The 25,107-nt window shown below is 48.9% G+C and overlaps 1 protein-coding gene across 3 annotated transcripts; it reads left to right on the top strand.

Moving 5' to 3' along the window:
- Positions 1 to 2,313: 2,313 nt before the first annotated feature.
- Positions 2,314 to 21,038, top strand: KIF18B (kinesin family member 18B). 3 transcript variants are annotated; one of them, XM_081116062.1, is made up of 16 exons: positions 2,314 to 2,447; positions 9,998 to 10,323; positions 10,954 to 11,111; positions 11,450 to 11,554; positions 11,728 to 11,838; positions 11,918 to 12,115; positions 12,272 to 12,448; positions 13,127 to 13,201; positions 13,387 to 13,487; positions 13,885 to 14,062; positions 14,400 to 14,527; positions 17,163 to 17,368; positions 17,632 to 18,154; positions 19,108 to 19,197; positions 19,678 to 19,760; positions 19,981 to 21,038. In XM_081116062.1, exons 2-16 carry the CDS (start codon positions 10,011 to 10,013, stop codon positions 20,133 to 20,135), a joined length of 2,601 nt encoding a protein of 866 aa, XP_080972188.1. In that variant the 5' UTR covers positions 2,314 to 2,447; positions 9,998 to 10,010; the 3' UTR covers positions 20,136 to 21,038. The 3 variants fall into 3 exon arrangements, with proteins under 3 accessions (XP_080972188.1, XP_080972187.1, XP_080972186.1); XM_081116061.1 differs by having other exon boundaries at positions 14,412 to 14,527; positions 19,678 to 21,038; XM_081116060.1 differs by having other exon boundaries at positions 19,678 to 21,038.
- Positions 21,039 to 25,107: the final 4,069 nt, after the last annotated feature.

Here is a 25,107-nt window from a genome sequence, read left to right as displayed (position 1 = left end):
CACATTTAAGGATGGCAAGAATAATGTCTTGGATTTGGTTCAAGGACCTTTTAAAATTAGTCTATATCTGAAACAGCTAATACCATACCTAGGTGCACAGTGTGTGCAGTGATAAGGGTGCAGGTGAAAGGATGTGCCTTCCCTCTATCTCCTTTGAGCACTAGGGTTGGTGGTCTTGCCTGTTACAAATAGTAAGATATCCACACAGCTCACAAGAGCATAGAGCCTGTTGCTTTTCACACCCCCACTCATATCAGCCCAGAAACATCTATCACCATACAAGGCAAAAATTCTGCACCTGGCCCTCGTATCTGGGTTTTAGGCCTTGAAATCCTTTTTGAGCCAATGCTAGATAATCTCCTCTTGTCAGTATCTGTGGTGTAGAGCCCAAGGGTTTCCCATTTGTGTCTACTAAAAGTGGGCCTGGCCAGGCCCTACTAAGACCTCTCAGCATCATGGGCTAAGTTGACTCAGCTGAAAAATTCTTTTCCCTTGGCTTCTGAGAGCCAAGGAACAACTCCCTTTGCCAAACTAGCTCCACTCCTCTTTCAGACCTCAACTTGCATGTCACTCCCCTCTGAGAGCAGAATCAGTCTCTGCTCCTTGCCTCACCCTGACTCACTTCACCTTCCTCAGCTAATTGTCCAAACCAGAACTGGACCAGGGCAAGGCCTGGCTTACAGGACACAAGAGGCTCCTGAAGATCCCAAGCCCTCCACCACAGCTCCAAACCTCTGGAAGCCTTTCTTTAACAGTTTCATTTCTCTGGGGTAGCGGAGATGACAAGAACACCTTGGTTTTCTTGTAACTTACAATAAAAGACCTTTGCATAGTCTTCTCATTTTATTCTCATGAAACCTGCCGTGTTATCCCACCATACGGAGAGGGTAACTGAGGTCCAGGTAGGTTAATGACAAGTTTGGGCCAAATCAACCAGGTATTAAATAGTGACTCCACTATATATTTTTTAATCCAATTCAACACTGCCTTTTAAATGGCACATTTAGTTATTTATTTTATTTTATTTATTTTTTAATCCTCACCTGAGGATATTTTTTCCATTGCTTTTCAGAGAGAGAGAGAGAGAGAGAGAAGCATGGAAGTGAGAGAGACACATTGATTGGTTGCCTCCCACACATGCCCTGACCAGGGCTAGGGGATGGAGCCTGCAACCCACGTACCTGCCCTTGGCCAGAATTGATCCCAGGACCCTTCAGTCCACAGGCCGAAGCTCTAACCACTGAGTCAAACCAGCTAGGGCACTATCTTTTTTTTAAATTTTTTAAATTGTATTGATTTTTAGAGAGAAAGAGGAAGGAGAGAGAGAAAAAACAACATTGATTTGTTGTTCCACTTATTTATGCATTCACTGTTTGATTCTTGTATGTGTCTTGACCAGGGATGAAACTCACAATCGTGGCTTATCTGGACGATCTGAGCTATGTGGCCAGGGCTGCGACTCTACTATCTTGATGGCAGGTCCACTGAGGGAGTTTTGCCTCCTGCTTTCTTGCGTGTTTCAGACCTGCTCGCAGGTGGGAACAGATCAGTTTACCAGCAGCCATCACCCTAATCAGACTAATAGAAAGCTATCCCTTTACACGCGCAGGGGGTTTGGAGATCTTTCCCATCCATGCTCTTCTAGGTGAGTAGGATATTTGCCCATTTTACAGATGAGTAAACTGACACTCGGCCACTAGTGACTGGAATAGGGCAAGACTCTCTTCGACCCCCACAACCTCTGGTGTTGGGTATCAGCGTGAGGTTGGCCCACCAGCATCCACGCAGCGAGCGGCTGTGGAGGATGGACAGAGTTCCCCTTAGGGGCCGACCCCCGTATTCAACAATCAGTCCGTGACACTCCTGACACTGCCAAAGCCAAGCGGGTGGAATCGCCATTCTCTGCCTCCGCCCGCTTTTCCACATCAAGGCTGCTCTCGAAATTCATTCTTGGGATGGTTGAGGGGCGAGAAGAGACCCTGGACAGTGGCTTGGATAAGCGGATGCCCGCAGAAAAAGCAGGTTTGAAAACGGGCTTGACGTCCGGCTGCTGCCATTGGTGATGAATCTTGTCCCAGGGACGACAGAGACGGGCCACGCACCTCCACCCCGGACCTCCATCCGAGCTGGTTTCCGCGCGTCAGCCTGGCGGGGTCCAGCCTCGAAACCTCGGGGCAGCAGTTACCGGAAGTGCGCAAGCGCACTGTGGACGGGAGCGCCGCCGCGGGTACTTTGTTACTTAGGAAACAGCCAATCAGCGATCCGGGCGGTGACCAATGGGAAGCGCGCATGAACCGCCCCGGCTCATTTGAAAGCGCGGCGCGGGCGGAGGTTGCCCTGCGTGAGTGGAGGGTGTGGGGGACGCTGTCCTGTGGCCCCGGGCTCCGGTCTACGGCCGAGGGGCCCTGCAACGAGCGACGACACCGGCGGCAGGGGACCGACGAAGGGTAAGCTCTCCCGCGGGCTCCTGCGCTCAGGTCTGGGACGCTCAGCCCCAGCTGCCCAGGGCGCAGCCCCAGCCCGACCTCTGTAGTGCGAGATCCTAACGTGCGACGTGGGGACCGAGCAGGTTCTGTGTGGTCCCCGGGAGCAGGGCAGAGGCGGAGTGGGGAGCAGGCCGCTTCCTGACACGTCTGCGCAGGAGACCATGACCCCTCCGCTCATTTGTACCGGACCTAGAGTGTGTCCGCCCATCTGCGCTGGGCCCCCGCCTCGGTGCATCCGCTCTGTGAAAGGTCCTGCTCACGTGTAAGGAAGAATTAGGTCTTTCTGGACACTAGATCTGGCGACCTGGGACCTCCTGCTCCTCTGTGTGGAGTAGCTAACACCCTCTCCACACATCTGTGCGGGAGAACTGATTGCAGAGCTGTGCCAGTGGCCGTAACTTAGTTACTGAGTTACTTAGTTACAGAGTCAAAGTTTGAATAAAGGAGGGAACGAAAGAATATCTGCATGGTAGAAGACCATGCTTTCTGCTACTGCTCCTAGGATGTCTTCTCTTAGCTTTGACCCTTTAAGGTAGTGAAGTAACTTGAAAAACATAAAGCCTGGTCTCTGCCACTGGAAACGGAATTTTACTGAAGACAATTCTGGCATCATGGGAAAATGTGTGTCATATTGATCCTAATAATAATGGTAACATTTTTTGAGCACTTACCATGTTTGAATGAACTTATTTAATTCTCACAACAACCCTACGGGGTAGATACTAATATCATTTACATTTTACAGATTGGAAAACAGAGAAGTTGAATCTAGCTCAGAGGAGAAAGTCTACAACATTTTTCTGAATGAGCTTCTCCTCAGTGTTACAGTTTTCTCCAATCTTGTCCCAATTCTATTTCCTCTCCCTCACCCCATCCCATGCTTCAACCACCAATATACTTCTGTGTTTATTTCATTATTGAATTACCCTACCCTTAGATATTTTAAGGTGTCTCAATTTGTTGGTCTTTATATTGTCCATCCCAGCTCCACTGAGATCTTTTTTTAAGAGTTTACAAGTAGCCTGTTTTTAAAGGTATTCATAAAAATTGTCTCTATCTGGCCACAAAACAAATCTAAACAATTACCATTGTTCAAACCATATTCTCTTTCCACAAGCAATTAAGTTAAAAATACAAAAAAAAAGAAAGAGGGAGAAATTAAACCCATATTTTAGATCTCTTTTAAAAACCCACTTAACTCAATTAAATGGAATATCATAATTGTAATTAAAAGATAATTAGCATGGAACAGTGATAATATTATTTAGAAAACTTGTGGGATACAGTTGAAGCAATATTTCAAAGGTAATTTATAGTCTTAAGTCTTTAAATTTGATTTTTTTTTAAAGCTGAAAGTCAGTGAGGCAAATATACAACTTTAATAAGCTAGAACAACAGAATAAATGTGTAGGAAATAAAAAGGAGTTAAGAGCAGAAATTAACAGAGTAGAATTTTACTACATAATAGAGAGAGGTTTAACTTAGCCAAAATCTGTATCTTTAAAAAGACTAATAAAAAAGCCAGACTTCTAGCAATAAAGAAAAGAAACATAGAAAAATGTTCTTAAGCAGAAAATAGAGACATAACTTCAGTCACTGAGAAATTAAAAGAAAGAGAAAGACTTTAGTGGAACACCGTTGTTAACAATGGTTTTGGACAGTTTTCTAGGAAAAAACAACTAACCAAAACTGATTTAAGAAGCTCTGGAAATTTTGAACGGACCTAGTTAGGGCCATTGAGGAAATTAAATTACTTTAAAATGTACTGACACATCCATAAAAAAAACCCCAAAACACCATAATTACCATACTCAACTAGAAATTTACAAACAATTGGAAGAAATTATTCTAATCTTATACAAACTCTCCCCCTCCCAAATAAAAACCAAGAAAACATTTCCAATCTATTTTGTGATACCAAAAATAAGGCAAAGAAAATTATGAGCCAGTCTGTTTTGTAGCTGTAAAAGCCTTAAATAAAATATTAACAATCAGAAGCCAGCAATGTATATTAAAAAATACATTATGACCAATTTGGGTTTATCCCAAGAATATGAAAATGGTTTAACATTAGAAAAATCTACTAAGATAATTTACATAATTACAGGTTAAAGGAGAAAACATATTCCATTATGCACAGAAATAGAATTCAATAAAATTCAATACCCATTCATGACTTTTTTTTAATTTAGTAAACTAGAAATAGAGGTAAATTTTCTTAAACCAACAAAAAGTGAAATAATAGGAGCATTCCTTATAAGATCAGCAAAGAAACAAGATTGCGCACTATTGATGCCTCTATTCAGTAGTGTACCAGAGGTCCTAGCCATAAGTATAAGACAAGAGAAATAAATAAAAATAAAATTAAGAATAAGCAAAACTGTCATCAGTTACAGCCTTATGATTGTCTATTCAAAAAACGAAAGAACACAGCTCTTTTCTCTGCACAACCAATCACAGAAAGAACCAGTGGTCTTTGGACATTGCCCTGTAAGTACTAAGGTGAGGAGAGGCAGGAGCCACAAAAGCCCAGCTACAGGGCAGAATGGCCTGGTAGGAAGAGTAATGCCTCTGCTGATAGTCTGAACAAGGTCAAATTCTGGCCTTGCTATGTACTGTCCATGTGACAAATTCCTTCCTAAGCCTCAGCTTTCTTTGTAGAGTTGGGATATAACTACAGAATGAGATTGCTGTGAAAGTTAAGTGACATTGTTTGTAAAGCATTTAGCATAGGGCCTAATACATAGTAAGCGCTCAATAAATGTTAGCTATAACAGTAATTACTTTTAGATTTTTAGATTCAGACTCTGCTCTTCTCTGGCCTTCATTCATCCATAGAACAAATATTATACAGCCTTTACTGCATGCTGGATATGGTGCCTAGGCATCTGCAGTATACAGACTGTATCAGAAGAAGGTCCTGCTTTCTTGGATCTTAAGGACAAGAAACAAGTGTGAGGGTTGTGAAGGAGCGATGAAGGGGACTACAGCAATCCCTATAAAAATAGAACATCCAAGGGCTAGGCACCGCCTGCCTTCCCAGCCTTCAATGTCTGTAGGCGGATCCCCTCAAGTCCTCAGAAATTCTTCTCCAGGGGCTTCTGAGGACCTCTGTCTTCTTCCGCCTGTTCCTCTGAGGGTGGGCAGAGGAAACTATCCTGAAAACAACTGAGTTTTGGCTTCCCAGCCCCAGCTCAGCAGTGAACTAGCCTCAGGCTTTTAATGAGCTGCCCTGGGTTAGAAACAGGACGTGACTGTGGCAGGCTCAGAACCCTGAAGATCTTATTAAAGAATCATCTCCCTCATACTTTGGGCTGAAATGCTCTTTCCAACTGAGGATCAAAGCAAACTTGACAAACGTTCTCTCATTAATCTCCCCATCCCCCTGGGGCGGGAGCAGATCTGTAGCTGTTCTCTCTCTGGCTCTCAAAGGGGGGAGTCCGGTGTATGGATGTGGTGTGGCTGGTGGGAAGACCTCCCACTGGTCAGGTGCAGAGCAGAGACCAGGACCCAGGTGTCCTAGTTGCAGCCATGCCAAGTGTCACCCCCACCCCATGCCCCCAGCACTGTTTCAGGAAGGAGGAAAACATCTCATTAGGCAAACAGGCTGCCTCACTGGCCCTTAGGAAGCGGAGAGGAGAGAACTGTAAAGGTTATGCGCACTCCGCTGCCAGTGCCCTTTTTAATTTCCTGCTTAGAATGTTAGGCTGCTCTGTCGCTCCTCCTCAGCTGAAACCCTCCCTGTCAGGAGCTGGGTCTGCCATTAAGGCAGCCAGTGTAGACCCAGACTGTGGGGCCAAGTACCCTCTGTCTTCACTTCCCTGGGTAAAGGCAGAGGGTGATTGTGGGGATGGAAATGAGAGGATGGGAGACAGGAACTCTCTCTGAGTGTTGAAAATTAGGTACAATCCATATATCTGAAAGTGTTTGCAGAATACATTAGGCTAGTTACATAAAAGAAATTATAATTATTAAAAAGCATAAGGGACAATTATAACAGTGTGATCATGAAAGCGTGATATTATATATCATTCATTATAAGGCAGTATGCGGGCTCTGCAGTCAGACTGCCTGGCTTGGAACCAGGCTTCATCACTAGCATTGGGATCTTGGGCAAGTTGCTAAACCCTCTCGGTCTCAATTTTCTCATTGAAAAAATGAGTATAAAATACTATCTGTTTTGTGGGATTGTGATGGAAATGAAAGGAGATCATACTCATAAGGCGCTTGAAACAGTCCCTCATATAGTAGGTAAGCAGTTGCAGTCCAATTGCATGTGTAAAAAATTATACACATGTAAAAAGATTATTATTGGTTGATATCTTGTTTTGTGTAGGGAGAAATTAAGAAGTTTTGAGGTGGGGGATAGGAGTTTCAAATCAGCTCAGTTCTGCCTCATTCCCAAAGGAAAGCATGAGTTGTTTGCTGGAGTATTAGGTAGAAATTTTAGTTTTCTTTGCTGAATGACCTTGGTCCTATCAGCGGGACCTAGTCTTTCCTGGGAAAGCACTCATCTGTTCATATCCCCCAGGAACAGCCCTTGTTTCTTACCCCTGTTAATATATCCCTAGAGTTGGGTTGGACTTTTCCAGGATATCTGTGACTCCTGCATTCCAAAAATTCCATCTCTACCCTTGGTAAGATGGTTTGAAGCAGAAACGAGAAAAACAAGGAGAGAGGTCTGAGGGGAATACAAGAAGGAATAAGTAAATAAGTGTTTGGAATTATTGCCAGGTCGACATTAGGAAATATATCCATGTCACCCTCTACATTAACAGATTAAAGGAGAAACACTGTGTGATCATCTCAGCTAGTGCCAAGAAAGCATCTGATAAAATTTAACACCCATTCCTAATGGACAGTGAAGGGTGGGGAACTAAATATAGAAGAGCTAAAGATAGAGAGTCACTGTCATTATTTGCAAACTATACCATCATTTAATTGAAAAACCTAAGAGAATCGATGACAGTCTATTAGAACTAATAAGGGAGTTCAGTAATGCAGCCAGATACAAGATCTGCATACAGAAGTCAGTTGCTTTCCTATATTCTGACAAAAATGAATTAGAAAATGTAATTTGCAAAAGAGCCTATTCACAATGTAATAAAGACTATACAATAACTGGTAGTAAGCCTATCAAGAAATACACAAAACTCAAGTGAAGAAAGCTGTAACATTTTACTGAGGATTATAAAGTTGTGAATAATAAAAAGAAATACTATGTTCCTAGATGGGAAGATTTAATATTATAAAGATGCCAATTCTCCTCATATTAACCTATAAATTCAAAGTATTCCCAATTAAAGTTTTAGCAGGATTTTTCATAGAATAACTCTGTAAGCTGATTCTAAAATTATATGCCAGGCAAGATGCTCAAGAATAGCCAAGAAAAGGAACAATGAGATGAGATATTATAGAACCACAATAATTACTGGAAAAGGAATGGACACAGCAGAACAGGATGGAGAGTCCACAAACAAATTCATGTTTATAGGAGAATTTAACTATGTTAAATGTGGCATTTAAAATTGAGAATGAATGCACTATTTAGCCCTGGTGGAGTAGCTCAGTTGGTTAGAGCATCGTCCCGATACACCAAGGTTGTGGGTTCAATCCCCAGTCAGGTCACATACAAGAATCAACCAGTGAATATATAAATTAGTGGAACAGCAGGTCAATGTCTGTCTATCTCTCTCTCTCTCTCTTTTCTCTTTCTCTCTCCTCTCTAAAATTAAAAAAACAACAACACTATTTAATAAATGACCTTGAGAAGATTGCTTACCATTTAGAAAGAAATCTAGAAACCTCATACCATTCACAAAAAAAGTAAATTCCATCTGTAAAAATACCTAAATTTTAAACAGAAAGAATATTAGACGGGAATATAATAAAAGTGTTTATTACCTTGGGGAAGGAATCTCTTCTTAAATATGACATAATATCATAAAAGAAAATTGGACACACTTGACCATTTAAAAACTTAAAGCTTCAGCAAGGTCAGGGTAGGATTTTTCTAAGAATGCATGGTTGGTTTGATACCAGAAATAATATCAAATAATTTACCATTTCAACAAAATAAAGGAGAAGAAACACATATCAGGAAATGCTGAAAGAACATTAGGTAAAATTTTAGATCTTTCTAATAACAACTCTAAGTAAAATAAGAATAGAAGAAATTACTAGTATGATAATGACTATATATCCAAAACTAATTTCTAAATAGTGGAGCACTAAAGCCATTTCTTTTAAAATCAAAAACAAGACAGGGATGCCCATTGTCATCATTATTGTTCAACATCGTTGTGGAAGTTCTAGGGATTGCAATAGATAAGAAATAAAATATTGCCCTAGCCAGTTTGGTTCAGTGGTTAGAGCATTGGCCTGCGGACTGAAGGGTCCCAGGTTCAATTCCAGCCAAGGGCACATACGTTGGTTGCAGGCTCGATCCCTGGCTCCAGTCGGGGCGCATGCAGGAAGCAGCCAATCAGTGTGTCTCTCTCACATCGATATTTCTCTCTGTCTCTCTCCCCCTTCCACTCTCTCTGAAAAGCAATGGAAAAAATATCCTCGGGTGAGGATTAAAAAGAAAGTTTTTTTAAAGAAATAAAATATTTGGTATAAATATAGAGAAAAGAGGTAAAAAAATTATTTTCCTTTCTGATATATAGTATATATTCTGAAAAACCCAATAAGCACTATTTTAAAAAAATACAATTGGAATTAATAAGAGAGTCTGAGGGTGGTAGTTATAAGGCAAATATATACAAATCAATTGTGTTTCTCCATACTAGCAATTACCACCTGAAATTAGAGATGGGAGGAGGTGTTCTATTCATAAGAGTGATTAAGTCCATAAAATACTTGGGAATTACATTAAAAGGGCAATTACAGAACTATCTGAAGAGAAAAGAAAACTATTAAATCTTACTGAGGGACATGAAAAATATCTGAACAAATAGAAAGGCAATAGCCATGTTTTTGCATGAAAAAATTTAATATAAAATAAATATGTAAATGTAATACAATTCCAATTATAATTCCAATAAGGTTTTTGTGGGGAGTAGGAGGTGTTCTGGGTTGGGGATGGAATTGATAACATTTTCTCAAAGTCAAATAGAACAATAAATGTCTGAATATAGCCAAGAAAATAATGAAAAAGAAACACTAGTGGAGGGGGGTCCTTGCCTTACTTGATAAAAAGCATACTGTAAAGGAATGGAATGGAAACAGTGTGGTGTTAGCACAGGAGTAGACAAATTAGTGGAACATAACAAAAAGCCCGGTAATAGGCCTCTGAAAAAACAATCATTTGGACATGACAAACGTGGTATTTCAAGTGGGAAAGAGAGATTTATTAATAATTGGTGCTGGCACCAATATTCTCATTCTTGAAGTATAAAACAGACCGGCGGTGGGGGTGGGGGTGGGAGGAGGCCTTGAATGCCAGGCTGAGAGGGCACCTGGACAAGCCTGGGTTTGGCTGGTCCTCATCTCCATTGTGCCTCGCTCAGGTGCTGCGTGGTGATGGCGGTGGAGGACAGCATGGTGCAGGTTGTGGTTCGGGTGCGGCCCGCCACCCCACGGGAGCTGGAGAGCCAGCGGAGGCCTGTGATTCAGGTGGTGGATGAGCAGGTGCTGGTGTTTGACCCCGAGGAGCCCGATGGGGGCTTCCTTGGCCTGAAGTGGGGCAACATCCACGATGGCCCCAAGAAGAAGGGCAAAGACCTGACGTTTGTCTTTGACCGGGTCTTCGGTGAGGCGGCCACCCAACAGGACGTGTTCCAGCACACCACGCACAGAATCCTGGACAGCTTCCTCCAGGGCTACAACTGCTCAGGTGAGAATCTGGTCAGGGAGGAGGGAGAGCCCTGGTTGGTAGCCACCTTTCCCTGCTTCCTTCTCAGGGTTTTGTGTGTCTTCTGACAGGTGCCCTCCCCTCAGCTGGGCACTTGTTGAGGAGGGCTCTGGCCCTTGCGTTCTCTGTGGGTCCCCATTCATTCTTCTCCTGTGTGAGGCACTCTCCTGGGCCTGGGATACAGTAGCACATCAGACAGACATGGTTCCTGTCCCCTTGATACTTACAGCCTAGAGGTGGGGAGAAGACACTAATCAAAATCACACCCACAAGTGTGTGGTTCTAAACCGAGGTGATAGGAGGGAAAGAGCCATGGGCCTTCAGCAGAGGGAGAAGGCATCCCTCAGAAAGGGAGATTCCCCACCCACCTTGGAGACCCCTTTGCCCTCAAATTCCCAGACCTATGGGAAAACAGGATGTAGAAGTGAGGAACTCAAGCTGCAGTGCAAGCGTGGGGGCGTGAGTGGTAGGAGCAGTGGGACTGTGCAGATGGGAGCAAAGGAAGGGGCTTGCGGAGGGAAGGGCGAGCCGGGTGGAAATGCATAGGGGGAGCCACTAGAGAAGGTGGGTCTGGCCCTGCCACCGCCCTACTCCCCACTCTGTCCTCTTCAGTGTTTGCCTATGGGGCCACTGGGGCCGGGAAGACACACACCATGCTGGGAACAGAAGGGGACCCCGGCATCATGTACCTGACCACTATGGAACTGTACAAGCGACTGGAGGCCCGCCAGGAGGAGAAGCGATTCGAGGTGCTCATCAGCTACCAGGAGGTAGGACTGTCCTCTCCCTGGGACTGGGTCGCCCCATCCCTCATTCTCACAACCACCTCAGGAGGGAGTGGAATGGAGTGAGTAGTGGGGGAAAGGGTGGTAGGAAGTGGGCAGATGGGGGCCAGTGAGAGCCCAGAGAGCAGTAACAGCTCAGAGAAAGACTGCATGTGAACTAAACCTGCTCTTGTCACTTAACATCATCTGGCAAAGTGACACTCATGTTGTGGTGTCTGGTCACATTTTCCCTGCCCAGCAGCTCAGCCCTCGCAGTGCCTAGAGGAGAGGTTTCCTGATGGGCCCTGTTCCTCAGGTCTCTCCCTTGCTTCCTCTCTCCTCAGGTGTACAATGAGCAGATCCACGACCTCCTGGAGCCCAAGGGACCCCTTGCCATCCGTGAGGACCCTGACAAGGGGGTGGTAGTACAAGGACTTTCCTTCCACCAGGTGTGAGATTGGGCTCAGGTGGCACAAGCAGTCCCACTGGTCCTCTAGGGTTTCCTCACTGGGCAGTTTGGGGGTGCCCCGTATCCCATGGCTGCGCTGGTGACATGGGTTCTGAAGAGCAGCCCTCCTGGCGGGGGAAACCACAGCTCCCTTCCTGGTCATCTCCTCTGTAGCCAACCACAGCTGAGCAGCTGCTGGAGATGCTGACCAGGGGGAACCGTAACCGCACACAGCACCCCACTGATGCCAATGCTACTTCCTCCCGCTCCCATGCCATCTTCCAGGTGAGAGGGATTGGGGGTCGGAGACTGAAGACAGGGCTTCTGATGCCCAGCGCCCCTCACCCCTGCGCTCTGCCCCCAGATCTTCGTGAAGCAGCAGGACCGCGTTCCAGGTCTGACCCAGGCCCTTCAAGTGGCCAAGATGAGCCTGATTGACCTGGCTGGCTCGGAGCGGGCATCTAGCACCCATGCAAAGGGGGAGCGACTGCGGGAAGGTGCCAACATCAACCGCTCTCTGCTGGCCCTCATCAATGTCCTCAATGCCCTCGCTGATGCAAAGGTAAAGCTGCACAGACCCAGGGTTCCCCACAGGACAGCTACTGACGGCCCAGATCCAAGGGTCCGTCCCTACAGCCCTGGGCCAGAGGCTGCCATATCCCAGCCTGTGTCTGTCTAGTCCAGCCACCTCACCCCAAGCCCGCTCTCTGCCCCTTAGGGCCGCAAGTCTCACGTGCCCTACCGGGACAGCAAACTGACCCGTCTGCTCAAGGACTCCATTGGGGGCAACTGCCGCACGGTGATGATTGCTGCCATCAGCTCCTCCAGCCTGACATATGAGGACACTTACAACACCCTCAAGTATGCCGACCGGGCCAAGGAGATCAAACTTTCGGTGCGTGCCAGCCTGGTGTGGGGGGAGCCCCCAGGCTGGGTGAAGGAAGGGACAGGACCCACAGGCGTCCTCCGGTGCCTGGAGCAAGGATTCCCACAGGCAGAGGGAAGACATTCCCAAGCCTCTATCTTCAGGGAAACTGTGGTAGAAGTGACACAGTCCCTGTCCTTGGGAAGTCTCCATTGGGGGGAGAGGCAGGATGGTCTCCAAGACTTGGAAAAAGAGTAAAATACAGCATTGGATGACTGAGGCAGAATCGTCTCAAGAGGGTGGCAATGGGAAGGGATGGCCAAGTATTGGCCAGTGATCTTTTCTAGACTTGTCTTTAGCAGCAAAACAACATAAAGGCCAACATATAACACAGATAAGGGCAGAGCTGCTCTGGTTTCCCCTGCCTCCTCTAGGGAACCCTGGCTTTCCCGGAGCTGCTACTGAAAAGCCCCTGGCCTGATGAGAGTGTATTAGTCAGGCAGTCAGGGGTCTTGGGTTCAAGGGAAACCTCTGCTTCTGCTATGGTCTCAGGCAAGCCACTGACCTTCCCAGGTCAGTTTCTCAGTCCTGAGTGTGAGTCATGGGAATATGAGTGAGGTGCCTGGCGCAATGCCTGGCCTTTTGAAGTGGTTGCTTAAAACTACTTTGAATGAACAAACAGATCTCTCCCCTGTGTCCCCATCTCAGCTGAAGAGCAATGTGGTCAGTCTGGACTGTCATATCAGCCAGTATGCCACCATCTGCCAGCAGCTCCAGGCTGAGGTGAGGAGCCCACCTGGGGAGCATGGCTGGGAGGCAGGGTACCCTGGCTTGGGATGAGGGGATGGGGGGGGGGCAGGAGAACAAGAGACAGGAACATTGGGGTATGGCTGGGGCTCTATGCCCAGTGGAGCCCCTGCCTCCTGTGTTCACTGGGGGCTCTCAGGAACTGGCTGTTTTGGTTCCAGGTGGCCACCCTAAGGGAGAAGCTCCGAGTATATGAGGCGGGAGCCCAGGCCCCACAACAGGACCTCCCACAGCCCCCCCAATCGGGCCATCCACAACAACCGTGAGTCCTGTGGCCCAAACATGCTCCATCCTTCAGCTCAGCAGGGAAAGCCCCCCTCCTTCAGCTTCTGGAGGACTAGGACTCCTTTCTTCTGTTCTGACACCTAGAGTTAGGGGTCCCCACCCAGTGCCTTGCACACTGACTGGCATCCACAATGCTCTGTGTCAAACGAGTAAATGACACCCCAGTCCATATATAAGCAGCATCTACTATTCAAAAGAAGGTACAGTGAAGAGGCTGGTGTCATTGTTTCCTAAACCAGAACATTTCTGACTCCTCCCTACCTCAGCTACTGCCCCCTTGTTACCCAAGCATCCATCCTTATGGGCTCTGTCTCACCTGCCCCTTTCCTGCTTTCCCCGCCCCTAAAGCCTCATTTCCCCCTTTGCCTTTCCAGCTCCTCCCTACCGCCCTGCCTTTCCAGCCAGCCCTGCACCCCAGAGCTCCACCCAGGGTCTGCATTCCTTCAAGAGAAGAGCCTGGGGACAGAGGCCCAGGTGGAGAGGGTCATGGAAGGGAGCTCTTCAGACCAGGAGCAGCCCTCAGAGGACAAAGACAAAGGCGTGGCCAAGGAGGTAGGACTTAGAGCTGGTGGAATATTCAAAGAAATGCCCTTTCCAACTCATAGAGTCCCTTCAGTCCCAGGTTCTCTACCTGGATATCACATCTTAGTCATTAGGAGGCTTTCCGATCCTGTGCAGGAAGGAGAGCTCTTCTGTCAGATCCTGTGTGTCTGAAGTGAGTGTGTGCTGCCAGCAGGGTGGAGACTGAGAGGAAGAAAGCCCCTCTGAGGATCTGGCCATTCCAGGAGCTGTCTTTCCCACTCTTGGAGGAGGGAAAGATTTTGGAAGCTGCTTACATAGGGAGGGAGGTCATCCTGGGCCCTTTACCTGTGACTTCCTTCCTCTTCAGGTTCTGATCCAGGCACCAGAACAGAGCCTCCAACAGTCACTGCCGGAGTCCTCTGACCTGACCCTGGAGCCCAAGCAAGTCATGGGCCGCCTCTCACCACAGCACCTGGAAAGGGACCATTTTAAGCAGTAGGTGTCCTCTTACCCTTCTCTGGGGTCCAAGGAGGGAGGTTTGGGTTCCAGCCTTTTGGGGTGGGAGTTGGTGCTAAGTCACAAAAGCTCTGGTTCTGCTCTCTTTATGAGTCAAGTCTTTCCCACTACTGTCCGTTATCTGCTTTTTAGCAGTTTGTCTTATTGTCACCTACTCTATTTATTTATCATTTATTTACTGCTCCACATAGCTGGCAGCCCAACAAACAGAAGGGAAGCAAAACAGCAAATTCCATCGCGATAGCTGGTAAGCTCCGAGTTAGGGCAGGGTCACCTGGGCTAGTGCTTTGCTTTCCAGTCTGAGGGCCAAGCTGCCAGTCCTCAGCAAGGAGGGAGCAGCCAAGAGAAGTCAGGTGGCAGGCTGAGGAAGGGACAGCCTTCCTGAGTCAGGTGTTTACCATGTGTCCTCTTCAACAGATGGACTGTAGAGGTTTCTTCTCAGAAGTAAATACAAACCACCACCCAAAGCCAGAGAAATAGATTTTGGACCATTCTTTCTGTGCTTAATAGAGAGGTGCTGCTAATATTTTTCCCCCTGGCTCCCAGCACGTAAATCCCCTGCCACTTAGCTCTGCTGCTGCCAACCCCACTCCACCCTCCCCAGTATGCTTCATGCTAGGCAGTGTATTTAAAGCCTCCAGACAGAAGGGCCTGTTTAATTTTATTTCTTGTTGGGGAGTGTCTGTTCCCAACTCAGCAAAAATGCTGCAGCCTGAATAATCAGCAGCTTATTATCTGTCTCCTGCTGCTGACTCCTGGGGGCCCAGCAGTGGCAGGGATGCAGTGGTGGGATATCTCTTCGGAGCCCAGGGAAAAACTGTGGGCCCCCACTTATGACTCAGGGTCTCTCTGCCTGGTGTCCCCCATTGCGAGGAGAGAAGACACCAGAGTTCTCACTTCTGCTGTGCTTCTGGTCTTGTGGCCTCTTACAAGTTGCTTCAGTTGTGGCTGTGATTTAGGGATCAAAACCCTAATTATTCTCCGTACTTCTTTGAGCTGAAGTACTAATAAAGTGTGAGAGAAGACCCCAAGTATTAGGGGTTGCAGAATAGTCTAGATCATCTTCATACTTGGAAACACCCTAACAATCAGGTAATCGAAAATAATTTCTCTTTGGCTTTAAACATTAGAATCTGAGACCACCAGGGTACTGAGTCAATCTTTGATTTTCCAGTTCAGTGGTTTTCAGAATTTTTGTTTTGTTTTGTTGCAAAGTCCTTTTTTCAAATGAAACCTTATGCTGAAATTAATATGGAAAACAGATAAGGCAGAGCTGCTCCGTTTAAAATGTCCTCGGATGGGTTTCTTCAAACCTAATTAAATACCCCCGATGTACACCAAGTCTCCATTTGTCAGATGGGATACTGAGGCACTTGCCCAGGGCCACGCAACTACAGTGAGAGGGATGGGGCCAGACCTGGTCATCTGACATCCCAGCCGGTACCTTTCTCCTAAACACCCACTTTCCTTCGTGGTCTAATCTTTATACGTGTGGTTCACGCGGATACAGAATGAGTTTCTGCTGTGTCCTTTTTAATTTATATCCTGCCTTCTTTCAAAAAGGCCTGGCGGCTGCTTTAGAAAATGAGCTCGGGTTCCCTGAGCACACACTGAGGGCAGAGGAGGAGGCTCAGAGGTGTCCAGGCAGGTAGATTATGCTACCTGAGGATAAATTATTGGCCATGAATAATCCCCACTGAGATAATTGTGTTTTTTCTTTTATTGTAGGTGTCCCTGACAGAAAGGAAGTTTGCTTTATTAGAATCTAAATTTACAACATCAATAATCACATTACGCTCATAATTTCCCTTAAATAGCCCCTCAGTGCATGTGAAGTGTGCACTGATTCACGCTTTCTCTTTCAGCATCCCAACCATTACATAGAAAGCACAGACTGAAGGCATGTTTGAGGATCCTCTCAGAACCCAGATCACACATCCTATCTTATTTAATCTACTCTTAGCCTAACAAGATGGCATTATTTTTATTTTATAGGAAACAATAGTTAGCTAGCCTTATAGTGCTTACTTTTTAGTACATGTGCCAGGTACTCTTTAAACACTCTCTGTATAAAATAGTTCATTTCATCTTCCCAATAACCTGATGAAGTGGGTGCACTTGCTATCCCCATTTAAAGGATGTGGAGACTGAGGGTAAGCAGTGATCCCAGCTCAACAGGTAGGAAGTTCTGGAACAGGGATTTGAGCTGGCAGGCTGGCAGTCTGATATGAGCCTGGCTCTTCACCGCTACCTTTCATTGCCCCTCTGGTAATGAAACTTAGTCAAAATCACTGCATTAACAGGTGGCAGAGCTAAGAAGAAACTCAGACCTTTTGAGTCCAAGGCCACTTAGTGCCCTTTCCGTAATCCCCAGGTCACTGTCTTTGTCAGGAGGCATGTTTAGTGGGTAAAGCCTCCCACCATTACCCGTGACCATCCTGCCAACCTTGGTCTTCAGCAAGGGTGTGGCAGAGCAGGAGCCATGGCTGGGATGGTGGGGAGGCCAGCCCACCTGTGCTCCTCACCACAGCTGGAGCAATGGGGCCAGGTGCATGGCAGAGAGGACCCTGGCCAGCCTCTGAGGAGGATGGGGATCCCCTTCCCTTTGTTCCAGGTTGGCCCTGAAGGTGCTGTGCCTGGCCCAGCGGCAGTACTCCCTGCTCCAAGCAGCCAACCTCCTGACCCCCGACATGATCACAGAGTTTGAGACCCTGCAGCAGCTGGTGCAAGAGGAAAAAACTGGGCCTGGAACAGAGGCCTCAGGGACACCTGGCCCGGCTGAGGGGACACCTCCTGCTCAGGAGCTGTGTTCAGAGTCAAGTGAGTCTTGCCCTTGCTCTGCCTCTGCCTGTTGGTGCCATCTCCAAAACCCAGCTGGTGCCAAGGGTTAGCTGGGGCCTCAGGTGATGGAATAGGACCCCTGGGATCATGGGACACGCAGAGAGGCCCCAGAAGTCACAACAAAACTGAGGAGTTAGCAGCTCCTGCATATCTCCCATGTCTCTCTCCCCAAATTCTAGAAACTTTCCTTTCTTCTGCTCAGTCCCTGATCTCCTCTCAACACCCTCCTTCTCTATACCCAGAGTCTCCAGGATACTCTGGCCCTGTGACCCGGACCATGGCAAGGCAACTGAGTGGCTTCATGCACAGTCTGGGGGTCCCACCTGGGCCTGACTACACCTCAGCCCAGGCATCTCTGCAGTCCATGGAGAAGAAGAGAAGAAGGAAACTGAGCCCCTCAGAGCAAGATAGTGCTCCAGCCTCAAAGCCAGGGATCAAGCGCCAACGCCAGTCCTTCTTGCCCTGCCTGAGAAGGGGGTCCCTGCCTGAGACTCAGCCTTCACTTGGACCCACCACCCCCAAAAAGGAAAGGGTCTCCTCCCCCTGCCACTCCCCTCTCTTCTGCCCAGCCACAGTCATCAAAAGCCGGGTGCCTCTGGGCCCTTCTGCTCTGCAGAACTGCTCCACTCCTCTGGCCCTGCCTGCTCGGGACCTCAACATCACCTTTGATCTCTCCGAGGAGCCCCCTTCAAAGTTGGGTTTTCATGAATGCGCTAGCTGGGAAAATGTCCCCCAGAACAGGCTGGATCAGCCCTTCATCCCCAGGTGACTCTCCCTTCCTGCCTTGCAGCCCTCCCAGTAGGGAATCAGGGGTCAGTGAGGGACAGTGGTGATGCCTAAAGGAATGGAAGGCAGCCCAGCTCTTGGAACCTAGACATTTGCTGATCTTTAGTCTGATCAGGTTGCTCCCCAGGCCCAGGAGGGCAGAACATACAGTTTTGTGGAGGCATTGCTACTCGCAGGGGCCTGCCTTGTCTGTCTACTTGAAAACCCCCAGCTCTGTGTGGCTTGTGGCACGCCCATGAGTAGCTACAAATGGGACCCCCACTTGGGAAGGGTCAGCAGGGAGCAGGAATTCATGAGGGCAGTCCAGCCCTCTCTGTTCCTCTGCATAATGGGGTCCTTTACCACGATTTGAGTTCTGCATCCCACTAAGAAATACCTCTGCCACTGCCATCCCCAGATTTTACCCTCTAGCCTGGCATCCGGAACCAGGAAGGGGGTGCTCAGAAAACTTCATTCAGCGTTTTTCAGTGAGAAGATGAAGCTCTTACCCCCACCTTCCACGCACATGTCTGGGTAGGAGAATAGCGACCAGCTTAGGACAGTCCAAGGCCAAGAACAAGTGGCAGACTGACCTGGACTTGTGAGGCCAAGGACGGCAGGCTGCCCACCGCAGCCCCGCCTCTCCCGCAGCCCCAGCCGCCTCAGTAACAAGCTCCAAGCGGGCAGGTGGAAGGGTGAAACTGTTTGAACTCCAGCTCCCTGGGCGCACCAGAAACTGACACCTGGATGTTCTCCCAGAACAGGCCTGTCACTCAGCTGTCAGCCCAGGCCGAGAGGCAGGGAGAAGAATCCTCCTCTTAGTAGGAAGAAGCCTCAGAGGTCATCTTGTCCAGCCTCCCCACCCCCCAAGCTGGGGCTAGAGTGGGGAGGCGCTGGCACCCTTTCCTGGTTCCCTCCTGATCTGCCTCCCTTCATCTTTCTCCTTCCCCCAGTGGACCTGTGCCCCTGTTCACCATGAAGGGCCCCAAGCCAGCGTCTTCCTTCCCTGAGACCTCAGCCCGCAAGAAGAGGCGCATTGTGAGGTGAGTTTGGGGAGGTGTTGGGGAAAGAAGCTTTCACCAGGGTGGTGATGCCTGGGCCAACTACAGGCCTCCGTGTGTCTCTGGACCCCTTGGAGCAGGTAGTGGGAGTCCTGTGAGCAGGGCCGTGTATGGTTGTCTGACTGAGATTCCCTTGGCCCTTGCCGTTTTAGGATTATACTAGAGATGAAGAGTATCTCCCTTTTTTGGTTAAAGGCCGCAGGGCCCCCTTCATGAGAGAGGTGTTCAGAGTTCATTGGCTAGTCCTGGGAATGGACTACCCACCCCCTCAGCTCTACTTCCCTCCCAAACCCCACAAAGCTTCCTCCCACCCCCCAGCCCCAACCTCTCCCACCCTCAGATCTGGCCTTGGGAGTACTTGTTGGTGCTCAAGGCTTGGTGTCTAGGCCCACCCACCCCCACCTGTACTCCAGGGGCACAGCTGTGACCTTCCTACCTTCCCTCCTTCCTTCCTGCCCTCAGTTCCTCCGTCTCCCGCCGCAGCCGTATCGCCCGCCTCCGCAGCAGCACCTTGAAGAAGATAGCTGAGTCCCTTGCAACCCCAGGTGACTAGCACTGGGAACAGGATGATCTCCGCCACCGTGACAGATGAAAACAGGAAGTAGGAAAGGACAAGGTGGACAGAGACCCGAAGGCCTGGGAGTACTTCCAAGCATCTCAGGAACCCTGATGAGAGAGATGGGAGGTGGGGTGGAGGAGAAGAGTGGGACAGAGCCTCACTTCACTCCCTCCCCCCTGCCTCCCCTCCTTCCAGCTGGCCTGCGGAGCTCCCCCCCAGCCCCCACCACCCTGGCTACCTGAGGGGCCAGAGGGAACTGATGAGGGTTAGGGGCGTGCTGTCAGCTGGGAGCTGCCTCGCCAAGGTGTCCTGGCCACTGTCCCCGCCCGAATCCCGTATCAGCCTGCGCCAGGGGCCCTGACCTGCCCTCCTCAGCTTGGAGCAATTAATGCCAACACCCTATTCCTTTATTAACGCTCCTCTCCCAGACATTCATTCTGCCACTCGCCCTCTTTATTAATCTCTTATACTCAGCTTTTCAGCATGTATATATACATTCGTGAGTGTTAATGTGTTGCTATTTTAAAGGGTGCTGCCATCGTTCCCCCGTTCCCCCGTAGTTTATAACACCCTCCCTGCAGGCAGGCAGCTGGGGGCTTTGTTCCCCGCCCCAGTCTAACATAGGGCTCTGCCTAATGATGGCAGTGAGGAGGCATGAGGACGAGGAGGGGCCTGGTGGGGAGCCCCAGCTTGGCTCTTGCTGGTTTTTGAGAGAGGGACATCTTCAGCCCCCTGGGGCAGAAGCTACAGTCCTGGTGACGATGCAGAAGATGGTGGTGCCTTGATTTCCAAATGAAGATAGCTTCATTGTTTACCCTATTGTGAACAGGCTACACACTCAGTGTAAAAAGAAGTGTAAAGAAAAAAGGGAGCCCTGGCCGGGTGGCTCAGTTGGTTGGAGCGTTGTCCCGTACACCCAGTCAGGGCACATACCTAGGTTTCAGGCTGAATCCCCGGTTGGGACGCAACGGATCATGTTTCTTTCTCACATCAATGGTTCTCTCTCTCCCTTTCTCTCTCTCTAAAAATCAATGAAAAACAAACAAACATATCCTTGGGTGAAGATTAAAAACAACAAAAACATTGTTTTAAAAAATAAAAAAAAAGAAGAGAGGGAAATTCAGCCTTAATACTACCACCTATAAAAGCTGTGAACACTTGGGTAAATATCCTCTGGTTCTTTATTTCTGCATAAATACATGTATAATGTAGATATAGAATATATATTTTTGTTACAATATTAATAAACCATCTCTATCCTTGGTGTGTGTTTCTCTCTGTATACCCAGGTAGGATGGCAATACACCTTCCCTTTCTCACCTTCACACTCTTTAAGACCTCAAGAAGCTTTTGAGTATAGAAAACATTTCCCTCTGCCTCTTCCTGCAGCCTCAGGTCTGCTCCTGAGCTATTGAAGTAACAGTTACACCTGGAGGCCTGACCTATCCTCCTATAGAGTGGGTGTGGGTTGCTAGGAGTCCTGTGGTCAGTCACCGAGAGCATCTTAGTGGTGAGGCTCCAGGCTAAGCCCCAACAGGCTTGAACCCAGGGCAACCTTCCTCCCACTTGCCCCCAGAAGCCCCACTCCCTACCCTCGGTGGCTTTCCTCTTTATTCGTTTGGATTGTGACAGTTCAACATAAGAATGAATTAATAGTGTAAACAAAATTACAGGATTCTGTGTTTAACTTGCTTCTGAAAACAAACAAGTTAAAGGCATTTAACAACATTGTGAGTGGTGTGTAAATAATGCTGCTAATTTCAAATGAGTCCTTGCTGTTCTCAGGGAGCAGCCTCCACTTCTGGTGAGGCTCTCCCTGCCCAGTTTTGGACTCCGTTTTGGAGAATTGGAGAGGACACAAAGCAGAGCCCTGAGTTTCTACCAACTGCAGGCATCTTCACAAAACTTTGCAATCTATGAGAACGAATGAAACAAACTCAAAAAGTCTAACAAAACATGCCCAGAATTAGCAAGTGACAGCGTCAGGATTCAAACTGAGGTCTGCTCCTTTGCATGGCACCAAGCTGCTTCCCTTTAGAAGTGAGTAGACATCATTTTTTTTCCCCCCGCATGCCTGGGGTTTCCTCCTCTCCAATTAGTCTTAATGAGTTTTTTCCCTTGTGCACCATGATTCCCACAGAAGCAGTCAGCTTCACATCTATAGCCCCCAGCAGCCTGGCATGGCGCTGCGACCTTGGGAGGCCTTGCTGAGTGCTGGTTGGATTCAAATTGAATAACTTCCCCCTTTCCTGGGGCCCTCACATATCTCATTTGGTCATCGCCATCACCCCTGCAAGTGCAGAGGCAGCAGGCATGGGGCAAGGCGGCTGGCAACTAGGGCCAGGAGGGCAAGCTTCACACGAGAGTCCCCTGTACCAGGCAGAATTAGCTTGGGCTGGGGGCAGCTCACGCAAGTAAAAGAGATCACTCTTGACAAGGATGTTCTGCAGATGGCCATTCGCTCAGCAAACATTTGTGGCTCCATGGTGCAAAATGTGCTCTCAGGTGACCCATTAAATGTACAAAGACTCTGCCGATGGAGTTAAGCACATGTGGCTCCTGCCCCCAATCACAGGAGGTCGGGCTGAGAGTGCCCACTTGCCAGAAGGCAGCCTGGCTGGCCCCAGTTCACAGGGAGCTGACAGCCAGCTCCCAGTCCACCTCCGTGGGCAGGAACTAGAGTTGGAGATTGGATTGCTCTTACATAAGCAGTCACCCACGAGACACGGCAATCGATGGCTCCCCCATCCACCGCGGACCCAGCCTTCTCTAAGGTCCCCCTCCCAGCTTCACCTGGGTGATCTGTGCAGAGCCCCTACTTCTGGGAATTTAAAAGTACTCTTTCCCAGGCCCCTTATACCCACCTCGGCCCCAGCAGCTGAGATCTGGACCCTACACTAGAGCACAAACCCCTGTTCAGTTCACAGAACTAGGCTCAGTGTCAGGAGCTTCAGACAGAGAACAGGACATGGTCCCTTCATGCAGGATATCAGAATAGCACCTATCCCTGTCACCTGAGTGTAAGCCAACCCTCCATCAGTGTTGGGACCTGTCAAAGGGAGGGGACTGGGCTTTCTTCTCTGGGCCTCCCCACCCCCAGCCATCGGCTTGGCCCCCATAGAACCTCCTTAGCAGCTGCTAACTCAGGAGTTCTGCCTCCCAGATTCTGCATGTGTGTCCCCAGGTTCCCCCAAGAATGTCCCTTTGGCTCTTGGTTAAGTTTGGGGGGATCCTGGTTCTCAGATAGAATCAGTTCATGGCTGTCTTCTCCTCCTCCATGGTCCTTTAGTGGAGAGGGACCCAGGAGAGTTTGGGATAGAGGTTTTGCGGGTAGAAGGGACCAGAGTCACTCTGAAGGACCTGGAAACTAGCTGTGTTTTCCAGCTCACCACAAGGGCTCCCCTCAGCTCACCCACAGCCCTCCCACCACAGATCCCTGGTTCATCCTGTCCATTTGGAAGACCACTGGATTGGAAACAACAGGCCGCCCGCCAGCCCTCTCCTCCCACCAGGGGCACATCTGGTCCCCGCCCCTAACCCTCCCAGAAGGAGGCAGGCAGGCAGGCAGGCAGGCAGGCAGGCGGAGGGGAGCGAGGAGCAGAGCAGATGCGGGGGCAATTAAAAAGCGGGTCTCAGGGTTAGAGGTTGAGAGGTGGAAGGGGCTGGAATGGGGCCCTGGCTCGGAGGGAGAAAAGGGGAAAGAAAGAGCCCGAGATTATTAATCCCAATGAAATAGCCTGGCACCTGGGTCTGTGAAGGTAAGCTGATGATGCCTCAGATGACAACGTGCTGACATGGGGCAGGAGGAAGAGGAAGGAGACTGGGGGGTGCAGCCAGGAACCCCTTGGCAGCCATGGGAGTTGGGCGCTTTTAACCAGCAGAGGCTGGCTGGGCCCAGGCTGTGGATGACAGAAGGAACCTACCCTGGCCTGGGGCAGCCATCCTCCAACTGGAAGGAAATAACCTCTGCCCTCAAGGAACAGCCAGCTGACAGTGAACCATGGGTTCTCACATCAGGGAGCTCCCATCCAAGGGGAAAGGGTGGCTCCTGCCCTGTGGGTGCCTTAGCCTGAGGGGGGAAGCAGGCCTTATCCTTAGGGTGATCCCAGTCTGATGAGATGTAGGTCCTAGCATTAGAAAGTCCCCACCCATGAGTGATGACGTGGCCCTTCTCCTTAGGAAGCCTTAGGCCGAGGTATAGAAGAGAACCATACTAGGAGCTTCTCAAACCAGATGGAGTTGGGGCCTCTAATCTAGGGTTGGGGATGGGCAAAGATGGAGAAGTCAGAGAGGCAAAAAAGGCTGGGAAACAGCCTCTACTCTGAGTTCCTCCTGGGTAGTTGGAGATAACTTACACGTATCCCTGGCAAACCCAAAGCCACAAACAACTAGTGGACTAGGCGCAAATGGTGCTAACTCCCACCCTCTCCTCACTGGCTCCTGCCCCCTGTGTTCTGTCCATACTGCCAACTAACAGCCCTTTGTTAGGGGTGGGGACACACTGTCTCCGCCCCACCCGCAATGAAGTCAACAGGACATGGCAGCCCTCCCACACCCCATTCCATGGACCCAGCTTCCACTCTGGGCCCACCCCATCACAAGTGTCCTAACATGTAGGTAGGTAAAGCACCTGGTAGGTGTTATCGAATTGGAAGCTATAATTTGTCAAGTGCCTGCTGCCTCAGGCTTTCACTGATGTTATCCTCACAACTATCTTGGAAATAAGTATGGCCAGTCCCCATTTTACTGTATGGCCAAGATCATACAGTTATTGAGTAGCCACAGCCTTGCTCTTTCTCCTAGAGGGCATTGCAGCAGCAATCAGAGGCAGCTCTAGAAAATAAAGAGTGGTGATGCCTCTGGGTGACACAAATTTGGGTTTTGGAAAGACTGCCTACAGCTGAGTCCAGCTTTCTCCCTGCCTCTAAAGGGTGGACTGTGGCGCTGAGGCCACCTCAGAACCTAGGCAGTTGAGCACTGCCATCTAGTGGCCACCAAGGCCTAGTTCTCTTCCTCAGAGCTGGGTCAGGGATGGACAGAGTGGTGCTCAAGGAGCCAGCCAGAGAGACCCATGTTCTCTTCATCCCACCCACGCTTGCTGCCCAGCATGCTGTGCCAGGTACTGGGAGAAGGGTAAGGGCTCAAGCAGAGCCAGTTGGCAGCAGTCTAGTGGCAAAACAGCCACTTGAATTAGAGGCTAGCAAATCTGGAAAACGTTGGGCACCTCATGTATGAGTTGAGACCAAGTATGGTGTTGGTCTGTCCTGAGAGGCATTTGAGCCCTGTAGGCAGAGGGGCATCCTGGCTGATTCTGACACAGGAGGAGAGGACAG

Source organism: Miniopterus schreibersii (assembly GCF_964146895.1).
Source record: "Miniopterus schreibersii genome assembly, chromosome: 16".
NCBI lineage: Eukaryota > Metazoa > Chordata > Mammalia > Chiroptera > Miniopteridae > Miniopterus > Miniopterus schreibersii.
This window is presented reverse-complemented; position numbering and strand designations above follow the sequence as displayed.